Source organism: Podarcis cretensis (genome assembly GCF_951804945.1).
Source record: "Podarcis cretensis genome assembly, chromosome: 17".
NCBI classification, from domain to species: domain Eukaryota; kingdom Metazoa; phylum Chordata; class Lepidosauria; order Squamata; family Lacertidae; genus Podarcis; species Podarcis cretensis.
Window position 1 is genome coordinate 19,442,404 of NC_137187.1, and position 22,010 is coordinate 19,464,413.

Genomic DNA, 22,010 nt, shown 5'->3' on the forward strand with positions numbered 1-22,010 from the left:
GATGTGGTTAAACTTTTTAAAAAAAACTTAGACTGAGTTTCAGCACACATGAAAAACTTAAAACAAATCCTTATTTCCTGATGGCCTTTGGACTATAATGTAACTTAAATAGAAAACTATCTTTAGAAAGATTTTTTCCTCCAAAAGCATTTTATTTTAAAAATCCAATTTAAATTAAAAAGATTGATTTAAATTAAAAAAAAAAAACTGATTTAAATTAAAAAAAAATAATCATTTTTTAATATATATATTTTAAAAATCATTGATTCATCCTGACTTTTTCCCATTCTACCTTTGGAAGGGTAGTAAGAGATAAATATTTTATTTCTAAAGCAGTTTTTTTGCATTAGCAGAAGCATGCTACGTTGTTCCCTAAGAGAGGGGAGAAGTATTAGTTTGATGAGCTTCCAAGAGCTGTGATTTGTTAAAAGCATTGAAGCCTGTCCCCATTTTATATTCCAAGAAAGATGGCCTTTGTTTTCCTTATGAGAACATTAAGCCATCTTTTCTAGCATTCTGTCTTTTAACAGTGGATGCACCCAAAATAGCCCTTAGGCTGCTATAGAATGATCTATCCAAATGATTCGTTTGTAATGTCTAAGATCTTCTCCTGGTGCTATATTCCCCAAAGTTTAGAAATAATCCTACGGACCACTACTTCTTTCAGCTGGTTTCTGCTGGCTATAGCATTTTTAATGTGTCGTGCTAGATGCTATGTGATTTCTAATTGTAGTTTTATTGCTTCTTTTATTTCTTATGTTCCATAGAATTCAAATGGTAATAAAGGAAAATATAATATAAGGAATAAAAGAAGCAATGAAAATATAATTGAAAATCAATATGAATGTTAAATGCAGACACACCACGGTTTGGGACCCCAGATATACCTAACACAAATACATAAATATACAACATTCTGTTCATATATCAGAAATAATTGGAGAGCACCGTATCTCCCTACATAATAATTATTAGCAATCAATAAGCAATATAATTTCAGAAAGTATAGTATACTGTGCAGAAAAGCTGTTATGGTATTCTGTAGCCATACCATATCTGTTTTTTATACCTTTGATCTACAGAAGTAATTTACTTCTAAAATATCCTCTTTTTTGTTTTCTGTGATGCAGTTGGACCATTTCAAACCATTTCTGCTATTCTTTTATCATAAGTGGTTGCTTGTTGTTGCATATTTGAGCTACTGACAGATTGACAACAGTTAATAAATTCCACACCAGTTATTTGGGGTTTAATGTGATCATCTAGATAGCCCAACAAAATTGTCCCAGTATTTAATGGTATAACCTAAAGGGTCATTAGTGTGATTAATCTGATTACTTCTTCCCAATATTTCTTTATTAATGGGTGAGACCACCAGATAGGCTTCAAATCTGCATTTGAGGATCCACACCTCAAGTCTTTGTCCTAACACCCAGTGTATACTTTTCTCAATATATGTGGTAAAGCAATTGGTAATGTTCACTTACGTTTTCTAGTCTTTGGTTATAAATTTTATGCCATTCCAGCTCAGGTTTCTCTGTCCATCAGTTCTTTATATTTCTTCTCAAACTATTGCCAAAAGCCCCTTTATTGTTTTCCTTCTAAAAATCTTACCGTCTACATGCCATTTTCTGTGCCCTCATGTCCGCCCCCCCCCCGAGATAACTTCTTAACTGCCACTAAGAAAGTCAATGTGTGGTTATACTAAATTTCAATTACAGTTGACTCTTAAGCCACCAGTGTGTACAACATTTATCATACAGTGTTCTGTTGATTTGTTTCATGACTTCTGTAGTGTTTTAACTCTGTTTTGAACACGTGTCGTATCATTAAGGGCATGATAAACCTCCAATGTTGGATTATGTGTGGGCTTTTTCTATTTTGTTTTGTGTGTTTTGCCCAGTAGCTGCTTGTTCTTGTGTTCTTCACAACTAAAATCCAGTAATGTTGCATAATCTTTTAGGTACATGTTGCACCTTCGATCTCCTCATCTGGCGAACTCCTACAGCTTTCTCATCATGCTGCTATTGTGGAAACTTCACTCCCAAATGAATCCTATCTGTTGGCTCAGCAGAATGGCAGTCTTTCTAGTGGGCTAGAAGCAGCTGCCCGATCTCCTCAGATTATTGTGAAGTCTGCTAGTGATGACTTTGAACTACTGATCAGAAATATGGCACAGGTAGGACTTCATAACTTGAATTAACCATCTGGCACTGTGGCCTTCTGCTAGGGCGGACATGTCAAACCGGTTGACCGCAATCTACAGGTAGATCCCTGGATGATCGTGGTCGATTGTGGTCCATCATGGATTCCTAATCTATTCCTAAAAGGGATTCAACTGTAGTGGACAATGAATGTATCTACCCCTTAGGCAGTCATTAGGTGCCCGCTGCTGGCAATTTGGGAGATGAAAGTTGGCTTTGTTGCTGTGTGCGTTTCAAAGCTGTGGATTGTTTGGTGTGCGAGTTATGGCACCCCCCTTAAAAATAACTCCACAACCCTGTGCATTAGTCCCCCAAAATAGCTCTACAGCTCATGGTACTCTCCCCCTAAAAAAGCTCATCAACCCTGTGCAATCGTCTCTCCCCCACCACCACACGTTTTCTCGATTTTTATGAGCTTTGCCTCCCAAATGTTAGCACTAACTGTAGTTACCCTAAACGCAAGTTCCTAACCGACTTTTGCATGGTTGCAAACTGTGATTTGGCACTGTTCATTATGCCCCTACTGGATTTATTTGTTGCCTGCCTGGTTTGTTTATTTGTAATTTGTTTTGTTAAACATGCACAAACTTTGAAACTATATTGCTTCTGAATTTGTTTCAAAATGGTGCTGGTTTTTCTTACAGGGACGCCTTGTTGAAACCATAGAACTTGTGAAGCCTCTAAGCGGTGGTCTAGGCTTCAGTGTAGTTGGCCTGAAGAGTGAATATAGAGGTGAACTGGGAATATTTGTGCAGGAGATTCAAGACGGAAGTGTGGCACAAAGGTGAGATTGCCAGGAACCACTTTCTTAGTCAGATTTTAGAGATGGGAAGAAATCTGTAAGAGACGTGCCTCTTTTAGTCATGAGCAATAGTATAACAGCTACAAAAGGATATATTGCTCACGAGTGATAGCTCATTGGAAGTTATAAAGATTGTAATATTCATGCCATTCATGTACAGTTTGAATTTCAGGTCTTTCTGAAGTTGTTCCTTTTCCAAATTGTTTATCTATTTTTTAATCATTGTGTTCATTTATACTTGTTGCAATTTTCCTTTGTTATATGGCAAAGGATAAGGACTGCCCAGAAAGTTTCCCACCCTTTTTAATATTCCTTTGGGAGCTGCCCAGACTGGCTGGGGAATGAATGAATGAATGAATAAATAAATATTCCTAAGTTCTTATGACCTCTATTTCCACTTCTCACACTCTGTCCTATTGCAACCAGTATACTGTTTGCCTGATACATTGTTAACTCCTTCCCCTGCCTAGTTTTTCTTTTTTTAATATAGTGAATGTTGGTTTCTATAATTTCTTTGATTCTTGATATTTCTTTGTTTCATTATTCTTCTGTATTGATGTGTTTATTCTGCAGGTTTTGTACTGCTGTGGGAGCTTTTGGTTTAAAGGGCAGCATATAAATTAATAAAAATAAAAATATTTTAAAATTCTATTGATTTCAGCAGAAGAGAATTAAACATGAGTTTCATTTTCCCGTTGGAAGCAGTGACACTTGACAGGACCAGTATGTTTTGGGCACATAGGTTTTAAAGACTGTTTAATAATAAATTTATTGATCCTAAAAAGAAACGTGGATTAGGCTCACAGCTTACTTTTATTCAGCTTACTTTGACTCAAGTCTGAAGAAAGGCAGATTATGTGATTCCCTGAAAATACATTCTCCACCAGCAAATGAATGAATCCCTTTCGTGATTAAGTTAAGAGCAGAAAGATGTCCCTTCCAAAGTAGTTTCCTTCTTCAGTTTTAAAGAAGGAAAACTAGTCTCCTCCCCCACCTCCCTCTTACACACCTGATGGCAGTGTTTGGTAAGTAAACTGTATGGATTGATGAATATTCAGTACTTGTACCGTGAATGAAGTAGAGCACATGCTCTGTTAAGCAGCAGGCTCAAAGTCAAGAATGAAGTTCCCAGGCTATAGCTGGAAGAGCTGGAAGCAACCCACTTGTAATATGCTTAGTCTCGGATGCGGGTGCAGGGAGAAGGAACTAGCTGTGGGGTGAAGCCAGGAGACAGTGGCAGTGGGATTAGCTTCAAAGAAAGCTGATCACCAGGGTGCCAAAATAGTTGCTCACAGCAAAACTGTAGGGAAAGATTTTTTTCTAAAAAAAAAAGTTTGGGTGGGGAAACAGAAAAAAACAGGATTAAAAGAAACTATTTTGGAAAAACTGACAAACTAATATTTGGTGGCACTTAATTTTGATCATTTCTTTTACCCTTCGCTTGCCTACGATAGAGATGGAAGGCTGCAGGAAGCCGATCAAATCCTCGCTATTAACAGGCAACCCCTTGACCAGACCATCACGCACCAACAGGCTATCGGGATCCTACAGAAAGCAAAGGATTGTGTCCAGCTGGTTGTGGCCAGGGGCGCCTTGCCTCAGCTTATCAGCCCGGTGATTTCTCGGTCCCCATCAGCTGCTAGTACAATCTCAGCCCACTCCAATCCAGTGAGTACATTGTATGAGCACTGAAAGCAAGCATGCCTTCCTTTTTCTTAGCTTGTCGGTGGTTGCAGTTTAAATGCTGTTTTCCATAGTCTTGTAGACTAATCACCTCTTGCCTCAAGGTCAAGATAGTCATGCATAATCTTCTCCCTGAACATTAAGCAGGCGGTTGAGTCAAACTGCATCTCCAAGCGAAGTTTTCCCGCGCTGTCAATTTGTCTCCTAGTGCTCAGGCAACAATGTTCCTTCAGTAGGAAAGTCAGAGGTGCAGAATTTGTGGCTCTTCACATGCTGCTCCCACCTGGCTTTGAGTGCCCTATAAGTTCCAGGTTATTTGGGGTAGAGTAGACTTGGTGAATCCACAGATGGAAAGAAGCCCATGCCTTCAGGCTCCAAGGATGATGACCAAGTGTCAGTCAAGGTATCAGACCCATTTGGATTGTGGGCAAGATTCCATAGCATTCTACCCTTTTGGGAAGCGTCTACATTGAATCACAGCAGCAGCAAAGAACTCACATCAGTACTGCCCTCTAGACCAATTCCACCCACCACCGACATAGCACTCCCTAAAGTACAGCGAATCATGCAAGAAGTCATCAGTCACCTAATAGTGATAGAGGCTATTAAACCTATTTCTCCAGAAGAAAGGTGCTTAGGCTTTGACTTAATCTTTTTCATCTCCCTCTTCTCCCCTTGCATACTATTCTGGAGATTCTTCCAACCCTCCAGAACAGATAGCAGGAATCATTGTGGTGGCTTCTGCTGGTGCAGTAATTTAGCTGAATACTACCCCTAGTTGCAAAAATTCTGTCCTGAATTTCTTATAATTGACAAGTACATTGAGAAGATCTTGCAATCCAATATTGCCCACCACTTGTCTCCTTTCTTCAGGTGCCTCATTGTCCCAGACATCCTTGGTTCTTGGCAATCCTGTAGTTAGCACAGTTGTCTTGCCATTTTCTCCCAGCCAGGATGGACCGTCTCTTTCAGGGCTCTGTCACACACCTAGATGCACCTAACAGAAACCTAACAGCACCATGGCTGCAGTCTGCCACTTGCAAGTTGAACCTTAGTCCCTCTTAGTTGCTAACAAGCCCCTTCTATATGCTGGTGTAGTGCATCATTGGAACATCCCTCTACATCAGCCAGTGCTATGGCCCACCTCTTCCAGCTCACCCATCTGGGTGAGCCATGCAGAGGATGTTAGGGTAGCTGACATTTCCCCTCTTGGATGCCCTTTCCTGACAAACAAATGGGCAGTGAGGAATTGTGGCAGCTGTATGCAACCGCTGGCCAACCTGTGCCTTCTCCCCCACGCTAATTTTCAGAGGCATACTGAATATATCTGAATACACATTGAGCTTCTACCACCTCTACCACAGAGCTTCATTGGATTATGAGGTAGAAAGACATCTCATCACCCATGGCATGCATAATTTTATATCTTTCTGTTATATTGACTGCTTCAGAGCAGTGGGTCTCAATTCCTTTTTCTATACCTACATAGAAAAGAACATGCATTCTCAGCTACAAGTTTTAATTTTGATTCCTGGTCCCATTTTGAGCTAATTCATTGAGACGGTAAACACTGTTGATTTGCCTTTGAATACGCTCAGAATGAACAACGCTGCATAGTGATTACTGATAGGAAGATTTCTAGAGTGAGGATGCAGCCAATATTTAGCATGTTTACATTTCTGTGCTCTCTTACACTAGAAACAAGACAAATGCTTGTCCTCTGTTGTTGTTGTTGTTGTTGTTGTTGTTGTTGAAATTAACTTTCAATATTGATATTTGCAGGTTCACTGGCAGCATGTGGAGACCATTGAGCTGGTGAATGATGGATCGGGTCTAGGATTTGGGATAGTGGGTGGAAAATCAACTGGAGTGATAGTGAAAACCATCCTTCCAGGAGGAATAGCTGATCAGGTACACAAACTATGTTCTTGTTTATAGCACAGAACGATATAGAATTACAGTTTATAATTATGTTATCTACTATCGTACCTTGGTTTTTTAACAGCTTAGTTCTCGGAACGTTTTGGCTCCCGAACGCCACAAACCCGGAAGTGAGTGTTCCGGTTTGTGAACTATTTTTGGAAGCTTTGGTTTCTGAATGTTTTGGAAGTCGAACGGACTTCCGAAATGTATTCCGTTTGGCTTCTGAGGTATGGCTGTAATTGGTACCTGTCTTTTATTTTCTTGAAGTAAAATGAGGGGATTAACATTTTTGTGTGGGAAAACTGCTTCATTAATTAAGAACTGCCCCACCCCCAAAAACAGCAACAATATAAGCACATATCAAAAGGGAAGAAGGAAGTGGTTGGAGCTGTGCTCAGTGCCACCACCCATCCAAGAACAGCACTGCTGAGATCCAGCAGGCGCAGATTCTGTTGCAAAATTATGACTCCCCCAGCTGAAGCTGCCGCCAGAGATGGAGAGAGAAAAGGGATGGTCCACTCTAGCCACAGCTTCTCTCTCTCTCCTTCCCGCTTCACCCCGCTGACTGGCAAGCTCTCTGGAGGTTTCCTCCTATTCTTCTTCCAGCTGGGCTGCCATCTACCAGAAACCATGAGAAGGGAGAGTGCTTCTACAGCTGCCTCCTCCATGGCCAAACATGAAGGTTTGTTTGCCAGAAGCATCTTAAAACCACGGGCTAAGAAGCTGGCTTGTTTAAACAAATCCTAGCTGATATTGGCCACAGTTTATGGTTTAGACAACATGCTAAACTGTGGTTTGTTGTTGTTGTTTGCTCTAAATCCCACTTCATTTCTTTTCACTAAAACCATACCAAGCAGTGCTAGGTGCAAAAGATGCTCCCAATTTTCACTACTCTCTTCTCATTGCAATTCCCCCTCCCCAAAAAAAGCTGCTCTTAAGAGTTGGAAGAACCCCTGGAACAGTATGGGATGCGGCACAGAGGGTTGCAAAAGGCTGTATATTGCAATAGTGTATTATGCTTACTTTTTGAAATATAAACACTAGACATCTTGGCATCACTTTTACTTTTGTTTATTATTTTACTGCTGCAACAATAGATTATACATTAGAGTATAAACAAGTTTTTTGAATTCCCCTATATCATTATTGTTGCACTACTAGTACTGTTAATGCTGTATTGTTTTTAATACTCATTTGGGAGCTGCCCAGAGTGGCTGGGGAAACTCAGCCAGATGGGTGGGGTATAAATAATAAATTATTATAATTATTATAGTAATTTCTTGTTGGGGTGCATGTGTGCTCTCTCTATATTTTGCCAGTAAAGTAATTGTTTTTTCCCTCATCTAGCATGGTAGCCTGTGCAGTGGAGATCACATATTGAAAATCGGTGATACAGAGCTGGCTGGAATGAGCAGCGAGCAGGTGGCGCAAGTCTTGAGGCAGTGTGGAAACAGAGTGAAGTTGGTTATAGCCAGAGGCCCACTCGAGGAGCCCACACCACCAGCAGTTCCTCCAGGAACACCAGTACAAACCTTTATGATGGATAACCAGGTAATGATTTGGCAAGGTCAATTTAAGAAGCTGCACCGGCAATAGAGACTTCAGTGGTGGTTCATTATTTAGAGTTCATGGCTCACTATTTTCTTAATCCAAAGGCATATAAATAGAGTGTACTTATCAACATACTTAAAAATAAATCAATCCCTCACGGTAGTCAGTAGTGCATCTGTGCACTGGGAACTCTGAGGAGCCAGACATAAAAACATGCAAATAATTTCTAACCCACTAACCTCAATGTGCCACTTGAACGATGCTTCAACAACAGCTGAGCAATCAGTGTTTTGCAACACCTCCCACTTACTCTGTGGCAGCCCTTTCAGTCCAGCTGGATTATTAAAACAGTTTCTCCCAATATGCCTCTCTTCCTCCTGCCTCCCCCACCCACCTCATCACCCCCAGCAACCATTAGCCTTTTCCTTTCTGTGCCAGCCGGCACACAGCTGCAGCTCTTCACCTAGGTCAGCTGCTACAACTTCAGCTGCTGCTAGCCGTGTGCCAGCTAGCCAGCTGCCACCTTCATTGCATGCTGTATACCCTTCACTTCTCTGTTTTGCTGTTCTGGCTCTCTTTCTTTGCTCTCTGAAAGGCTTCCTTAATTCCCCCACCCCGAAATCCTCTGCGTTCTCCCTGACTCACAAACGAGTCCTTCGCTTAACGTTCCAAAGGGATGCCAAGCAAGATTGCGGTTAGTAATGTGAGAAATGGGAGAGGCAATCTGAGGCATTGGGTGTGCGGAAACAAAGAAATACCATGCAGCAAAACAATGCATGTATTTTTTCTGCATCTTAAGAAAGAAAAAAATATACAGTAACATGTAGAGAGTCTCAGCACCCTGTACAGATAATCTGACAGCTGTCGAACTTGATGCATCAGATGAGCTGATTTTATTCAGCAGAATGAGGTGCTACTCAGTGGAACTGTGACTGCCACAATTGTATACTGAAATAAATAAAGGCAATAAAGAGGGCATCAAGCTCAAACCTTTCTGCCTGGAGGCATGGCTTGTTCCAGTGACCTCACAGTTTTTCATTGCACTTTCTCCCCCTGCAGTTTTCAGGAAGAATTCCTGAAAGATTATTTGAACCATTGCTTCTCATCATATTCGTAAGGTTGGGAAACAGTCTTTTAGTTTATAAAGAAGCCTTTCTTTCCCTTAATAGTTAGTTGAATTTATACTAATAGCTATTTTTAGGGACAAAGAGTAGGCAGCACGGTAGCTTTGCCTATCGGCTCTCCCTGAAATCATCACAAAAAAGCTGCTATTAATTGTTACATGCCCCAGTTCAAGTTGTTTTTACTTTGCCAAGTAGAATTTGCATTTGTTCAGTTTTACTCAGTGACCTTCCCCCCTCCCTGCCCCTAGAATCCTTTGTGTTCCCCTTTCTCTAGCACACATAGTATGTTACCCATAAGTCACCTGCAAGGTTTCTGTATAATACACTGTTAAATCATGGCTCATCATTTAGGTATCATTATTAGTAAAGGAGGATATTTTTAGCAGATCCATTGTACCACACTGGGTGCAAACAAGTAGAGTTCTGCTTGTGCAACAGGACCTTTCTGTTCTCTATCTATAGCACCCCACCCTACCAAATCTGTTTTGAACGTCTCTGGATGTTATTGGGTTCAACCCATATGTTATAGGCGAACCTTAGCTCTGTTTCCTGTTGACTTTCATAGTATCAGGAATTATGGCTATTGTTATGCCTACTGGTGTGGTTGCTCGAGAGTGAACAGGCAAGATCCCCACTGGTCTTTTCAAAAGGCTTTATTATTGGTGCAAAAATATTTACAGTGCAGAACGTCTCACTTCCATGTCTTGCTCAGTCACTAGCAGAATCTGAGAGTGGGCGGTCCTTAAACTTTCCCCAGCAGAGTAGTCTCTTGACCCCCATCCGATGCCTCCCCTCTCTGCGTGTAAACCTACTGTGCAGAGAGAGCGTGGGTAAAGGGGGACCTGCCTCCCTCCCACTTTGCACATGCATGATGTCTTGGCTCTCTCTTGCATCTTCTGAGCCCTGCATCTCTTCCCAACTAGAGGCAGGGCTTCCCTCCTCCACGGAGGAAGTGCTGCTTCTCATGATCTTTGGAGGCTCCCTGTAACCCAGCTGCCCTTCCACCTCTCACCTCTGAGCTGATGGCAGTTCCCTGACAGCTATTATTATTGTTGTTGCTGGCATATTTTGCACTCAGGTGTCTAAAAGTGAATTGCACAATGGAAATACAAATGACAGCGATGTTAAAATCAGATATGAAAGCAGCAGTAAGCAAAAACTCAAACACTTCTACTCACCACTTTCACTTAAAGCTACTCTGTTGAATATTTGTTTGTTTATGGTATTTACAGTAAAACAATTTGGTCATATTCTAACTCTACCAGCACAAGGAGTTCCTCTTCTCCTTAAATCTGCTCCAGAGGGGTATGGGAACCCCTGCAACAGATTTTAGGGGGGCACATGGGGGGGTGAAAGAGAGGGTTGGCAGTCCTGCTGGATTCTTGATAATTTTTTGGACTGACGGGACCCGAGCTTAGCACTACATTGAATACAACCCTTTTGTCTTTAAGTGTTAGCTCCTGAATTGAAAGTTTCAGGACCAAGTTGTCATTTTATTTGCCTGAATCACATATCCTCTTGTTATTTCAATTTTAATATTTGTGTGCGTATCTTTTATTTTGAAACATTTCAGTAATAATAAAATTTACCCTGACCTTTAGTTTACTTCCCTTGCATGATAGTAATATCTGTGGAACTGAATCTTGAAGGACCTCAAAACTGCAAAACACTTCATGGAGCCCCAAACCGCAAAATTTTTTGTTTATTTATTTTCGTTATCTTACTTATTTGCAAACATTTCTTCACGGATAACATTTTAACAAATGTAAGGGAGGTGAACAGCATAAAATCAACAATAAAACAACATCAATAAAACAAGTGCAGAATACATCATAAATCTGTAAATCAGAATAGTACATCAGTATAGCTGGATTGAGCTGTATAAATAGGTACTTTGAAGACAAGTAAAACTAACATTTTCAGCAGTTATTTTGGAGGGTTGCCATCTGTACAACTATCATTCCAGTTCCATGCTATCTATTTGCAATTTTGGTACCTGAATTGGTTTGGAAAATACGTGCCAAAATTTTTGTCCCTCATGGGGCATTATTTCATTTGTTTTTTTGTTTTCTTTTTTCTAAGAGAGATGAAGAGACACAAGTTGAAAATGATGCTAATGGAAATATGTTTGATGTGGAACTCACAAAAAACATCCAAGGATTAGGAATAACTATTGCTGGTTACATTGGAGACAAAACCTCAGGTAATATTAAGACCAGATCTGTGGAGGGCTATAGCTTGGTGGCAGATGCCATGATTTGCACACAAGAGGTCTTAGAGTCCAATCCCTGGTATCTCCAGGTATGGGTGGAAAGGACTTCTTACTGAAACCCTGGAGAGCTACTGACAGTCATTATGGACAGGGCTCAGGCTATTTTAACCAATTTTCAGGCTCTTTAATGGTGGGCCAAGCGGGACTTCAAAAGCACCATCTTCAGGTACCATTAAAATACTAGTAGCTGAAGGGGAAGGTAGCCAGACCATTACAAGCATCCAAGGTGACCAGGAACCTCCCCACTGCTGGAGAGGGTTAGACACACTAAAGAGCAGCTTGCTTAACTGCTCTCTAAAGCACCTCCCACTCTTCTTTAAATAGCTCACCTGGGTTACCAGCTGCTTTCTTGCTTGCTTGCCTGACGGTCTGTTGTTGCTCTGCAGTTGCATGACTGCCTGTTGGTGGCTGTGTGAACTGCAGCACGATGACAGCCTTACAGTTTTATGTATATAGGAGGCTGTGCATGTTCAAAGAAGCCAGCATTTAATTGGGGCTGCCTCCTTGTATGCATCTATGCATTAAAATGTAAGCTTATATCCTGTAATGCGTGGTACAACCCTTAGGGGAAAACGTCTTCAATGAGACTTTGGACTTACATCATAGTACTAAGGTTAAGTGCTTGGGTGTTTTTTGGTATGATAGAGAACAGTGAAATGTCTCTGTGCTGTGTCTGGGATTTTGGACTCGGGTCCTAGGTGCTGATGTAGCAAGAGCTGAAAAGTAGTTTTAATTGCATGAGGTTTTTTCCCTTTTCAACCACAGAACCTTCTGGTATTTTTGTAAAGAGTATCACAAAAGGCAGTGCAGTTGAACATGATGGTAGAATCCACGTTGGAGACCAAATTATAGCAGTAAGTAATCATAGAGGAGTGATTTTATTGAATACTTGCTTTTATTACCCTCACTTTTATGATCCCCATCCCACCCCGTGGCACAGTTGACCAAAACGATTTATTTATTTAGAACCTTACATACCTTTTGTCTAACAGAAAATACAACTTATGCTAAACATTGAATACCAGCCATAGGATTGGGCCATCTCCTTGGTGTGGAGACATGTGTCCAGCAGAAGGCTGATTAGATTCAGTGTTTGAAGCTGCTATGAATAGACTGCATAAAAGAAACTGGAATGGATAATTCACACGGGCCTGTTTGTAATAGCTCCATCATCAAATGCAGGTGTCTGTTCCAAAGACAGGTTTTTGCATGCCTGCTTTCATTGATCTGCACTTGGAAACATGGTTATTAATGCAACCACATTAGCTGTACCCATACAGAGAGAAAACACAATTGCTCTGTTCTTCCAGTTTTTCTTGTATCAATCATTTGGTCATCCCAGCTGTCACTGATGACACGAATATATCAAAGTGCTGTAGTTGGTTATCATGTGAACACTTATAACACCAGACTGTTACTCAGCAGTAGTAACCAAGAAGTAAAGTGACTATTTGGTTATGATATTACAAAGCTACATAAATCCAGTCCTTTTCTTTCACAGTGGCTTTGTATAAATCTAAACACTGAAAGCTGAATGAATCTGAATGTGGTTTTCTGGGATGCTCATATTCGGAGACAACAAAGCAGTAATAGATAAAAGTGGCTGGAGACCAAAATAAGATATGACATTTTGCAAGTGGCGAAGATGAGATTTGGCTCATTTTGAATTACACACTTCTTGCACGTTTATCTTCTTTATAGTGGCCTGCTGGAAATTAAAACACATTTAATCATTCAGGTGGATGGAACAAATCTTCAGGGTTTTACCAACCAGCAAGCAGTGGAGGTTCTGCGGCATACTGGCCAAACAGTTGGACTCACGTTGGTCAGAAGAGGCCTTAAGCAGGGAAATCACATTCAACCCCATGAGGACTTCAGTGGTGCTGTTGAAAAGGATTTAATTTTCCAAACGATGGATGTTGGCACAGGCAAAGGTAATTAAGAATGGCTTTGCTTCAAATGAGTTGGATTTTATTTCTCTTTCTACAGCTTATAAAACTGGGGAAAATGGGTTAAATTTGCCCTTAGAGTCTGCATTTCATTTTTTTAAAAAAAATCATATAGGGCTTTCTCATGTAAGGGATTTGTGTTCTCATCCATAGCTTTTATAAAGCTTTCCTCCTGGAATTTCAGAGCTAAATAAAGTGTCAGCAGGAAGCTCCCTGTTTAAGAGAGTCAGCAAAGATATGGATAGAGCAATGGGATATTGGAGATTATTCTTAGTGTTGAAGGAGAATATAGCGGTGTTTTTGTTATGTTAGATGGATGGATAGCACCACTGTCTGTGATCTTGGAAAGTTGCCATCAGTCAAAATAGACCAAATGGATTGATTGGTCGACAATATAGGGAACTTGATAAGTTAAAACACTTTCTCCACTACTTCACAAGTAAAACAACTGTACTGTATATGTGACAAACAGCTGAGCTGGTGATGCAGTGCCTTAGAATTCCACCAGAGGGCTGCAGCCTCTCTCTGATTGGCTACTAAGACAGCCAACCAGAGAGGGGTGGAGCCAGCACTTTGGGAGGGCAGATAAAAGGAGCTATTTCAGAGAGAGTGCTAGGATAGGGAGATGGTTTAAGAGAGAGCAGGAGGAAGAGAGAAAGGAGAGACTTGAGAGTTGCTTCTGGGCTGGGCGATATCTGGTTTTTGACATCATGATATCTCACCAGTTAAACATTGTGATCTCCCAATATATCATGATGTCTGAAAGAAGGATGGAGCTATGTAGAGGCACTGATTGGCTTCATGGTTTTTCCCACATTATGGTTTTTGCATAAAACACACACATACACCATGATCTCCAATATATTGCCAGGTCAAAAATTATGAAACCTATATCACGATATGAACTTCAAACCGGTTTTGGACAATGTATTGATATATCACCCAGCCCTAGTCAGCATGTCAGATCCATTCTGAGGAGAATATTTACAGCTATAGAAAGGAGTCTCTCAGTTTAGATACAAAGTGGCTTGGAAGAGTATTCAGACAAGAGTTAACTGGAGGGCTGAGTTTGAAGGAGAAGTAGAAGCTGTGAGGGTGATATACTTTGGTCTTGTTTCAGTCAGGAGGGGAGAGATATTCAATAAATATTTAAGAAGGATGTGGTGATCCCCTGGGTCTGTTATAATGCTAGAAGTATATCAGGAGTATGATTGATAGAAGGTTGGGAATCTGACAGAAAGTCCCACCTTGCTTAAGAACCAAAGTATTAAGCTGTAAAACCTATGGTACAACTAAGTTAAGGAACTGAAGTGAAATAGCTGGAAATAAGCCAAGCATTTACTAATTAGTCTAGAAACCTGTAACATCTAACTGAAAACAAGCAACTGAAGTTTAAAAGAAGCTTTGTTTTTGCTACCTTGTTAGAAGCCTGTAACATCCACTGGTTTTAGTATACCGGTAATTATTTAATAGTTGACTGTTTCCTGAAATAACTTTATTGCTTCACGAATAATTTGTTTTACCAACTTTGTTGCTGTTTGTTCAACCTCTGCCTGAGTCTCCAAGTATTGAAGTTTTACCTCCCACAAAAAACATAAGTAAACCCGTTGTGGTTATATAGGGTCTATGAAGCTCAATATGCTTCATCCTAGAAGGCTTTAAAATGCTGCAATGTGACATTGACAAGGTCTTGCATGGAAATATGTTGTTGGATTCTAATCAGACTCTCTGAGGCATTAAGACATCAGCCTTTCCATGTCTTAAAAATCCTCTGGAGAAGCCTGTCTCCAAGTACCCTCCTTAGTAGAGGAACACTGCTTCTGCGAAGGAGAAGATCTTTTTTGTGGTGGTGCCCAGACTCTGGATATCTTCCTATTTTAGAGTGTAGATTTTTGGAATTGTGTTAATTATTGTGTTTGTAGATTTTCAGGTTTTTATTTTGTTATAATCATTGGTTTTGAATTGTATTTCCCTGGTTTGTGTTTACCCACACTTCTGTAAACTGCCCTGCAATCTTTTGGTGAAGGGTGCTTAAGAAATATCTGAAAACAAATAAGTAACTTTAATTTTGATAATATCGCCGTAAAGTAAGAATTTCTTGTAGCATTCGTGTGGTGACTTTTTCCTTCTGGCTTTAACTCCATGAGATAACTTCCTGAGAGCTAATAAGCCCCGTACTGAGTTTCTGATAATTTCTGCAGTATGTTACATATCACCAGGTTCAGACAAAGCTGCGAGAAGCCAAGTTACAGGGAACCAGGCAGAGGGCCTTTTCGGTAGTGGCGCCCTCCTTGTGGAATGCCCTCCCACCAGATGTCAAAGAGAACAACAACTACCAGACTTTTAGAAGACATCTGAAGGCAGCCCTGTTCAGGGATGCTTTTAATGTTTGATGTATCATAGTATTTTAATATTCTTTTGGAAGCCGCCCAGAGTGGCTGGGGAGGCCCAGCCAGATGGGCGGGGTATAAATAATAAATTATTATTATTATTATTATTATTATCTCTCCTTCATGGAGAGCATGTGTTGCAGTGGGGGCTGACAGGACACTCCAAAGTTGTGGGGTGGGCTAATTGATCATTGGCCACTGTTGTGATTGTGCTTCCCTTGTTGTTGGGAAGAAGTTAATGTTGCCATTTGTTGATTGACAGCCAGAAATGCTAAAACTCCCTGCACGAGGCGTAGAGCTTCCTCTTTTCGCCCCGTGCATCGGATTGCTCGTCCCCCCTCCCTATATTTAGAGTTGTTCGCTTTGACCTTGCTATGCCTGTCATGGGGTCGTCTGCTCTTGGGGCAGGGGCCCGGTAGGAATTTTGTCCATCTGGCTGATTGGCTGGGGTCATTTGGTTTTTGCCTACTGTGTAGAAAATCGTCACAACTTGTAAGGTTGCGGTTAGGCATTGGTTTATGGTTTAGTTGGTTGAGGGGTGTGGATTGGCTGTGCCTGCCCCTCTAATGCTGCTGCTGCAAGGGATTTCGTTAAAGGAATACAGGGGCTCACTATTGCTTTTGTCCACCCTGTGAAGGGGCTAGGGCCACGCAAGAGCCCCTGGTTGCATTTGGGGAGGGCTGAGGGCAGGTTCCCTGCTCCGTCGCTACCCCCAAGTGTATTCCCCTTTTCTGACTTTCGCAGGCGTGCGGAATGTCAATCTGTCCCCCATGGGGGGGGGCAGGTAGTCGCAACCAATGCCTAAGCAACCACTCACATTTTTGTATTGTAATAAAGCTGTGGCCAAAATTATGCCAAAAAAAACTTAAACAAAAATTTCTGTGTGATGTGTGAGTTATTGGGGTGGCCCTGGGGACCTCAACACACAAATTAAGAAGACATATTCACCATAAAGCTGGGGTGAGAGAGATAAACTTACGGGTCATTTTTTCTTCATTAAGAATAAACCATTATTGATGGATAATGCAACTGCAAGATTTATAATTTTCAGTGAAACTAATAAAAATATTAAGAATGCAATCTTATACATGTCTTACAGATGTTTACTTAGAAGCAAGGCCTGTTTAGTTCAGAGAGATTTACTTCCTAGTTAGTGGGCACGGAATTGCTGCCCAGTGCACATATTAATGTGAGAAATTGGCCGTCAGAGGACTTATTTGAGTTATGCTTACTAGCAGCCTTTTAAATATTCTGATTGGGACTTGAACCTCTGTCTTTCAAAGCATGGTCAAGGCAATTGCAGGAAGGATTCTTCCCATTGTAGAATAAATAATGCACAGGCAAAACTTTTTCCCACCTGTAACCTCCACTTACTCCCCTCTCTATGGATGACATAGATTGAATATACAACAAGAAGAGTATTTGCCAACTTTATGTATCCACAGTATTTAACAGCAGTCTAGTGGTTAAAGAAACGGTGGAAGAACAGATTTATTGTTTCCAGTGATTTGGCAAACGTTTATAGGTAGAGTGATTATTAGAAACCTCAGAGGTCTGTGTTCTTTCCCCTTTATCTGAAACAAAGGAATAAGAAAAAAAAGGCCAATAGTATGAATTATTTTGATAGCATACATTTTTTTCTTCATGGCAGAAAGATTTAATGTTTAGATTATTATGGGGAGTTGTTCTTCATGTATAAAACTCTACAGTGATAATGCAGTACGTTATTTTTTTTTTAAAAAAATAAAAAGCTACTTTCATTATTATACACCTCTACAAACACAATTTCTTGTTTGAAAAACACACCCTATATTTGGTCCAGGAGGGAGCTCTAACATGAAGCTGGATAACAAAAAATGAAAGCAGGAGAACGTATTAATTGCATATCACAGAACAACGGGGTGCACAGAAGCTGCTCAGAATATTCTTCTTCTTTTCCAGAAAGCTGTGAAGGAGAGCAGGAGCCTCCAACATTGTCATGCAGTACCAGTGTGATTCACACTGGAGAAGACGTTGGTCCAGAACAATCAGGTCCGAATTGAGAATTTATAATAAAATTCCCCCCACCCACCCATTGGAAACACACTGGCATGCATATCTCAGCTTTTGCCTTTGTGTGTGTGTGTGTGTGTGTGTGTGTGTGTTTGCGTTTGCATCCTCTGCCTTAAAAATCTGTGAAAACCTCACTGGAAAGAACAACAGACAAAGTCTGGAGCTGTTTCTAGAATTTACCTTTATAACATGTTGTTGTTTTTTTAACTGAAATAAGCACCATACATAATATCCTTCAGAGGTTATGTTTCCATAGAACTTTTATTCACAGAAGCAAGTTTCCAAAACATTAATATGGGTCGGTGCTTTATCCTAACTTCTTCAATGTAATCTCCGCTTTTTCTATTTTGCTCTTTGGGAACTTTCTAACTTCCTATCTGTGATGGCCTAATCTCTATGTTTAACATTGCTTTCTACAATAATAGCAAAAGCTGTTTTTATTTGCATTTTTTTCATTTCTGTATTTTCTAATAGTATTTGAGTTGAGTGGCTTCAGACACAGCCTTTCATGTTCTCTCTAAATATTTTTCTTCTAACACATGTTCTTTCTTGTCAGTGCTACATGACTAACGGTCTCTTAGAAAGTTTCACTAAAACATTTGTTCTAAGTCTCACAATTGGTTTTATATATATATAAATGCTTTTTAAAAGCACCCTTGTTTTATACTAGCAACAGCTTTCTACACTTTCAACTCATAAGTCATTTTGAATGATGTAGCTTTTAAAACATGCAATCTGGAGAGTACACACACACACACACACACACACACACACACACACACAATCTGGTGGCAAAATGCCCACTGATTTTTAATAGAGCCATTTTGTATCCCATGAAGTATTCACACATCTGTGGGTGGTCATGGTAGAGCATGTCTTTGCTTTAACATAGGTATGCACTATTTCTGATGTGGAAACTTGAATGTATAGCAGCCCACCAAAGGCTCTGCAGATCTTTTGGTTTTACTATCTGCTTTGGATTGCAGAAATGGGTGTGGGTGTTGCCATACATTTGGTTTCCTGCTATACACTATATACCTGGTAAACCATATTTTGGCGTGATAGGTTATAAGTTGTGCTGGTTTGATTTCCATTATTAAATGATCACATTTGTGGAGATCATTTCATATTCATGTCATAGTTAAATATTGCAATGTTCGCACTTTTTCGTGGCACTGGCTGTGTACTGCGCATTCTCCTGTATTTCTTTAGCCTTGATGTAAACTCTTTCGAGTCATCCAGGTTTACTTTCCTGACACATTTCTTTTAGCATTTCCTCACTTCCCTTATCATCTTTCCGAAGAAACCTTCATGTTGTATATAGTATTATGAATTCGTGAGCAGGATTGAACTATGAGCAACAGAAGGAATGAGAGATTATCAAATTATCGTTATGGTATAAGAGACAGAAGATAGGATGTGGCAAGGAGGAGAAATAAAAATCACCATGGGAAATGGGATGGGAAGTAAAAAAATAAAAAATAAAAATCTATTTCTTATTGGAACGTTTATGTGAAATTCCTGGAAATCTAATAAAATATATCTTAAAAAAGAGCGAAAGAAACTTTCATGTTGTAGTACTACACTACAGCAGCATATTTCTTATTTTTTTCCATGGGCTAAATCTATTAGAAGTGCACATATGTTTATGAACTTGCATTCTTCCACTGCCCTCTAGGGACCATAATTCAATAGTAGCCTCTGAAACTTTTGAGTGCTAAAATCTCAAATCATTCGTGCATATCGAGAGAATGTTGGCTGTCTCTCTGCGTTTTATATTAGGACATTTCTGTTGTAAGCAGAAGGTTATTTATTTGCCTATAATCACTCAACGACAAGCCAATTTTAAGTATATTAATATCACCAAAGAAGTTTGTGAAATTGTATAACTATAACTTGTGTGCCAGATATTGAATCTGGAACTAGTGTTGCTTTGGCTCTTGTAAAACTGGTCACTTAACAGTATCTAGCAACATACCTGCTGTTATAGCATAAATGCTAAGTGGTAGTTGCATTTTAAAAAGAAAAACCAAGACCTTTTATTATGTTGTTTTGATAAAGAGTTTTGGGGGAAAAACAAAACCTCACTATGTCAATGTTTTGTGCTGTATTTTTTAAAGATACCACTTCTTATTTTGAACTGATCGAGAACATTACGGCCAGTGCTTTTTTTCTGGGGGGATGCAGGGGTATGCATATCCCTAAACATTTTGTGAATCTAAGTTTGTAAAGTAAGTAAGTAATTTTTTTTATTTATACCCCACCCTCCCCGGCTAAGACCAGGCTCAGGGCAGCTAACATCATATATCAAATACATTAAAACACAATCAAACAGTTAATTAAAATACAGCTTAAAAATAGAATCAGGATAAAATTAAATGATTGCCCACAAATTACAACCATAGGGACCAGGAACCTCAAGTATTTATCATATGGCCTCATTGAGGGGCAGTATTTCAATATGAGTAGGAAAAAGAGACTAAACATTTTTTTAAGAAAGGAAAAAAGCACTGATTACAGCCAGAAAAATCTCTTTATCTTATGGTTCTTAAAGTACAGGAATTTAATACGATGGCGAATGGGGGAAAATGGAGTATTTTAGACAACAGTTCTGCCAGATGAATACAGAAGCTGCACGCAATTTCTGCGTTCACAGAGAGGAGAAAGTGCACTAGAGGGTAGCCAGAGAGAAACCTAATTATTCAGAAAGCTAGACAAGTACAATTAGCATTCTTTGGAAGAGAGGAGATGAAAGAAGATCCTTGCAGTAATACAACTCTCATCTGAATAGCCAGGATAAGTGCTTAAAAGACTGATCCTCAAGGTGATACAAAAGTGCTCCCACAATAAACTGTTCGCCTTGCGACTTGCTAAGAGTTGCTACAGATGCAGTAAAGCAACGGCAACAGCAACAAAAGTTTCAGAGAGCTTTCGTACAACCTACTTTGATTTGAGAAAAAAATACATTGTGGGAGTTACATTGAAGTTTCCATTTCAAATTTTCATTTATTTTTCTACATTAACAGGTTGTGTGCATTAATGGCATTTTCTCTCTCCCCCCCCCCCCCCCCTTTTAAATAAACTGGCAGATAGATATGCACAACACGTTTTGTCACAGTTCATTTACTGTATATAAAAAATAAGGCTAAGAATAACACACGGGATTTTTCTTCTTCTGTAGTTAACTGCCAAACTGCATCTTTTAGGTTTTCAGCTAACTTCCACCAATGAAGAAATATCATTGCAGAACAAATGGCAGTCATTTTTGGGAGCAGATTATGAGGTGGTGGTAGGTAAACTTTTGCTTGCTGTTTATAGTGTGTGTGTGTGTGGAATGGGTGGAAGAGCTGTCCTTGCAAAATTCCAAAGGAAGTAAACATTATGTATTTGTCTTTCAGAATATTAAATCTCAAAAATAAGCATAAAATGCCATGTTATGTATGCTTTAGATGAGAAAATAAAATATGTTCTGGGCAAACAACAGTTCATAAAGTGCTGTAGTCCTTAGGAAAACTTGGTACTTGACTGATTCATAAGTTCATGGTATGTTATATTATGCTGTAGGTACACCAAGCTATGCCAAGTACATAAATGGTTGTTGTTTGCCACAACTATACCATGCAAACATGAAGTGAGTACCTGAAGTGTGCCTTGAAAAATTTATATATAGTGAAATGAATTAGTGTCTGCTTTCATTCATTTTGAGGTGGCCACTAAGCTACAGTGAAGTGAAACAACCCTTATTTTCAGATCACTTTCAGATGCTATGCCCTTACAGTGGTACCTTGGTTTACGAATTTAATCCGTTCCGGAAGTCTGTTCTTAAACCAAAGCATGCTTTCCCATAGCAGCGGGGGACTCAATTTACAAATGGAACACACTCAACAGGAAGCAGAACATGTTCTTACTCCAAGGCAAAGTTCACAAACCAAAACACCCACTTCCGGGTTTGCAGCGTTCTTAATCCAAGTTGTTCATCAACTAAGTTGTTCTTAAACTAAGCTACCACTGCATTCCCATTGTTTTTTTTTTGCAAGGATGGTATGTGTACATGAAGTAG

The 22,010-nt window shown here is 39.8% G+C and overlaps 1 protein-coding gene across 16 annotated transcripts in view; it reads left to right on the forward strand.

The window, feature by feature from the left end:
* MPDZ (multiple PDZ domain crumbs cell polarity complex component) overlaps positions 1-22,010 on the forward strand; it is a 109,017-nt gene that overhangs the window by 18,317 nt on the left and 68,690 nt on the right. For all 16 annotated transcript variants that reach the window (XM_079959048.1, XM_079959056.1, XM_079959061.1 and 13 more), the window contains exons 4-13: positions 1,964-2,179; positions 2,849-2,988; positions 4,461-4,674; positions 6,472-6,600; positions 7,960-8,163; positions 11,370-11,490; positions 12,325-12,413; positions 13,298-13,493; positions 17,840-17,929; positions 21,157-21,239. In XM_079959048.1, coding sequence (XP_079815174.1) covers positions 1,964-2,179; positions 2,849-2,988; positions 4,461-4,674; positions 6,472-6,600; positions 7,960-8,163; positions 11,370-11,490; positions 12,325-12,413; positions 13,298-13,493; positions 17,840-17,929; positions 21,157-21,239 — 1,482 coding nt within the window. The remainder of the gene's footprint in view (positions 1-1,963; positions 2,180-2,848; positions 2,989-4,460; positions 4,675-6,471; positions 6,601-7,959; positions 8,164-11,369; positions 11,491-12,324; positions 12,414-13,297; positions 13,494-17,839; positions 17,930-21,156; positions 21,240-22,010) is intronic.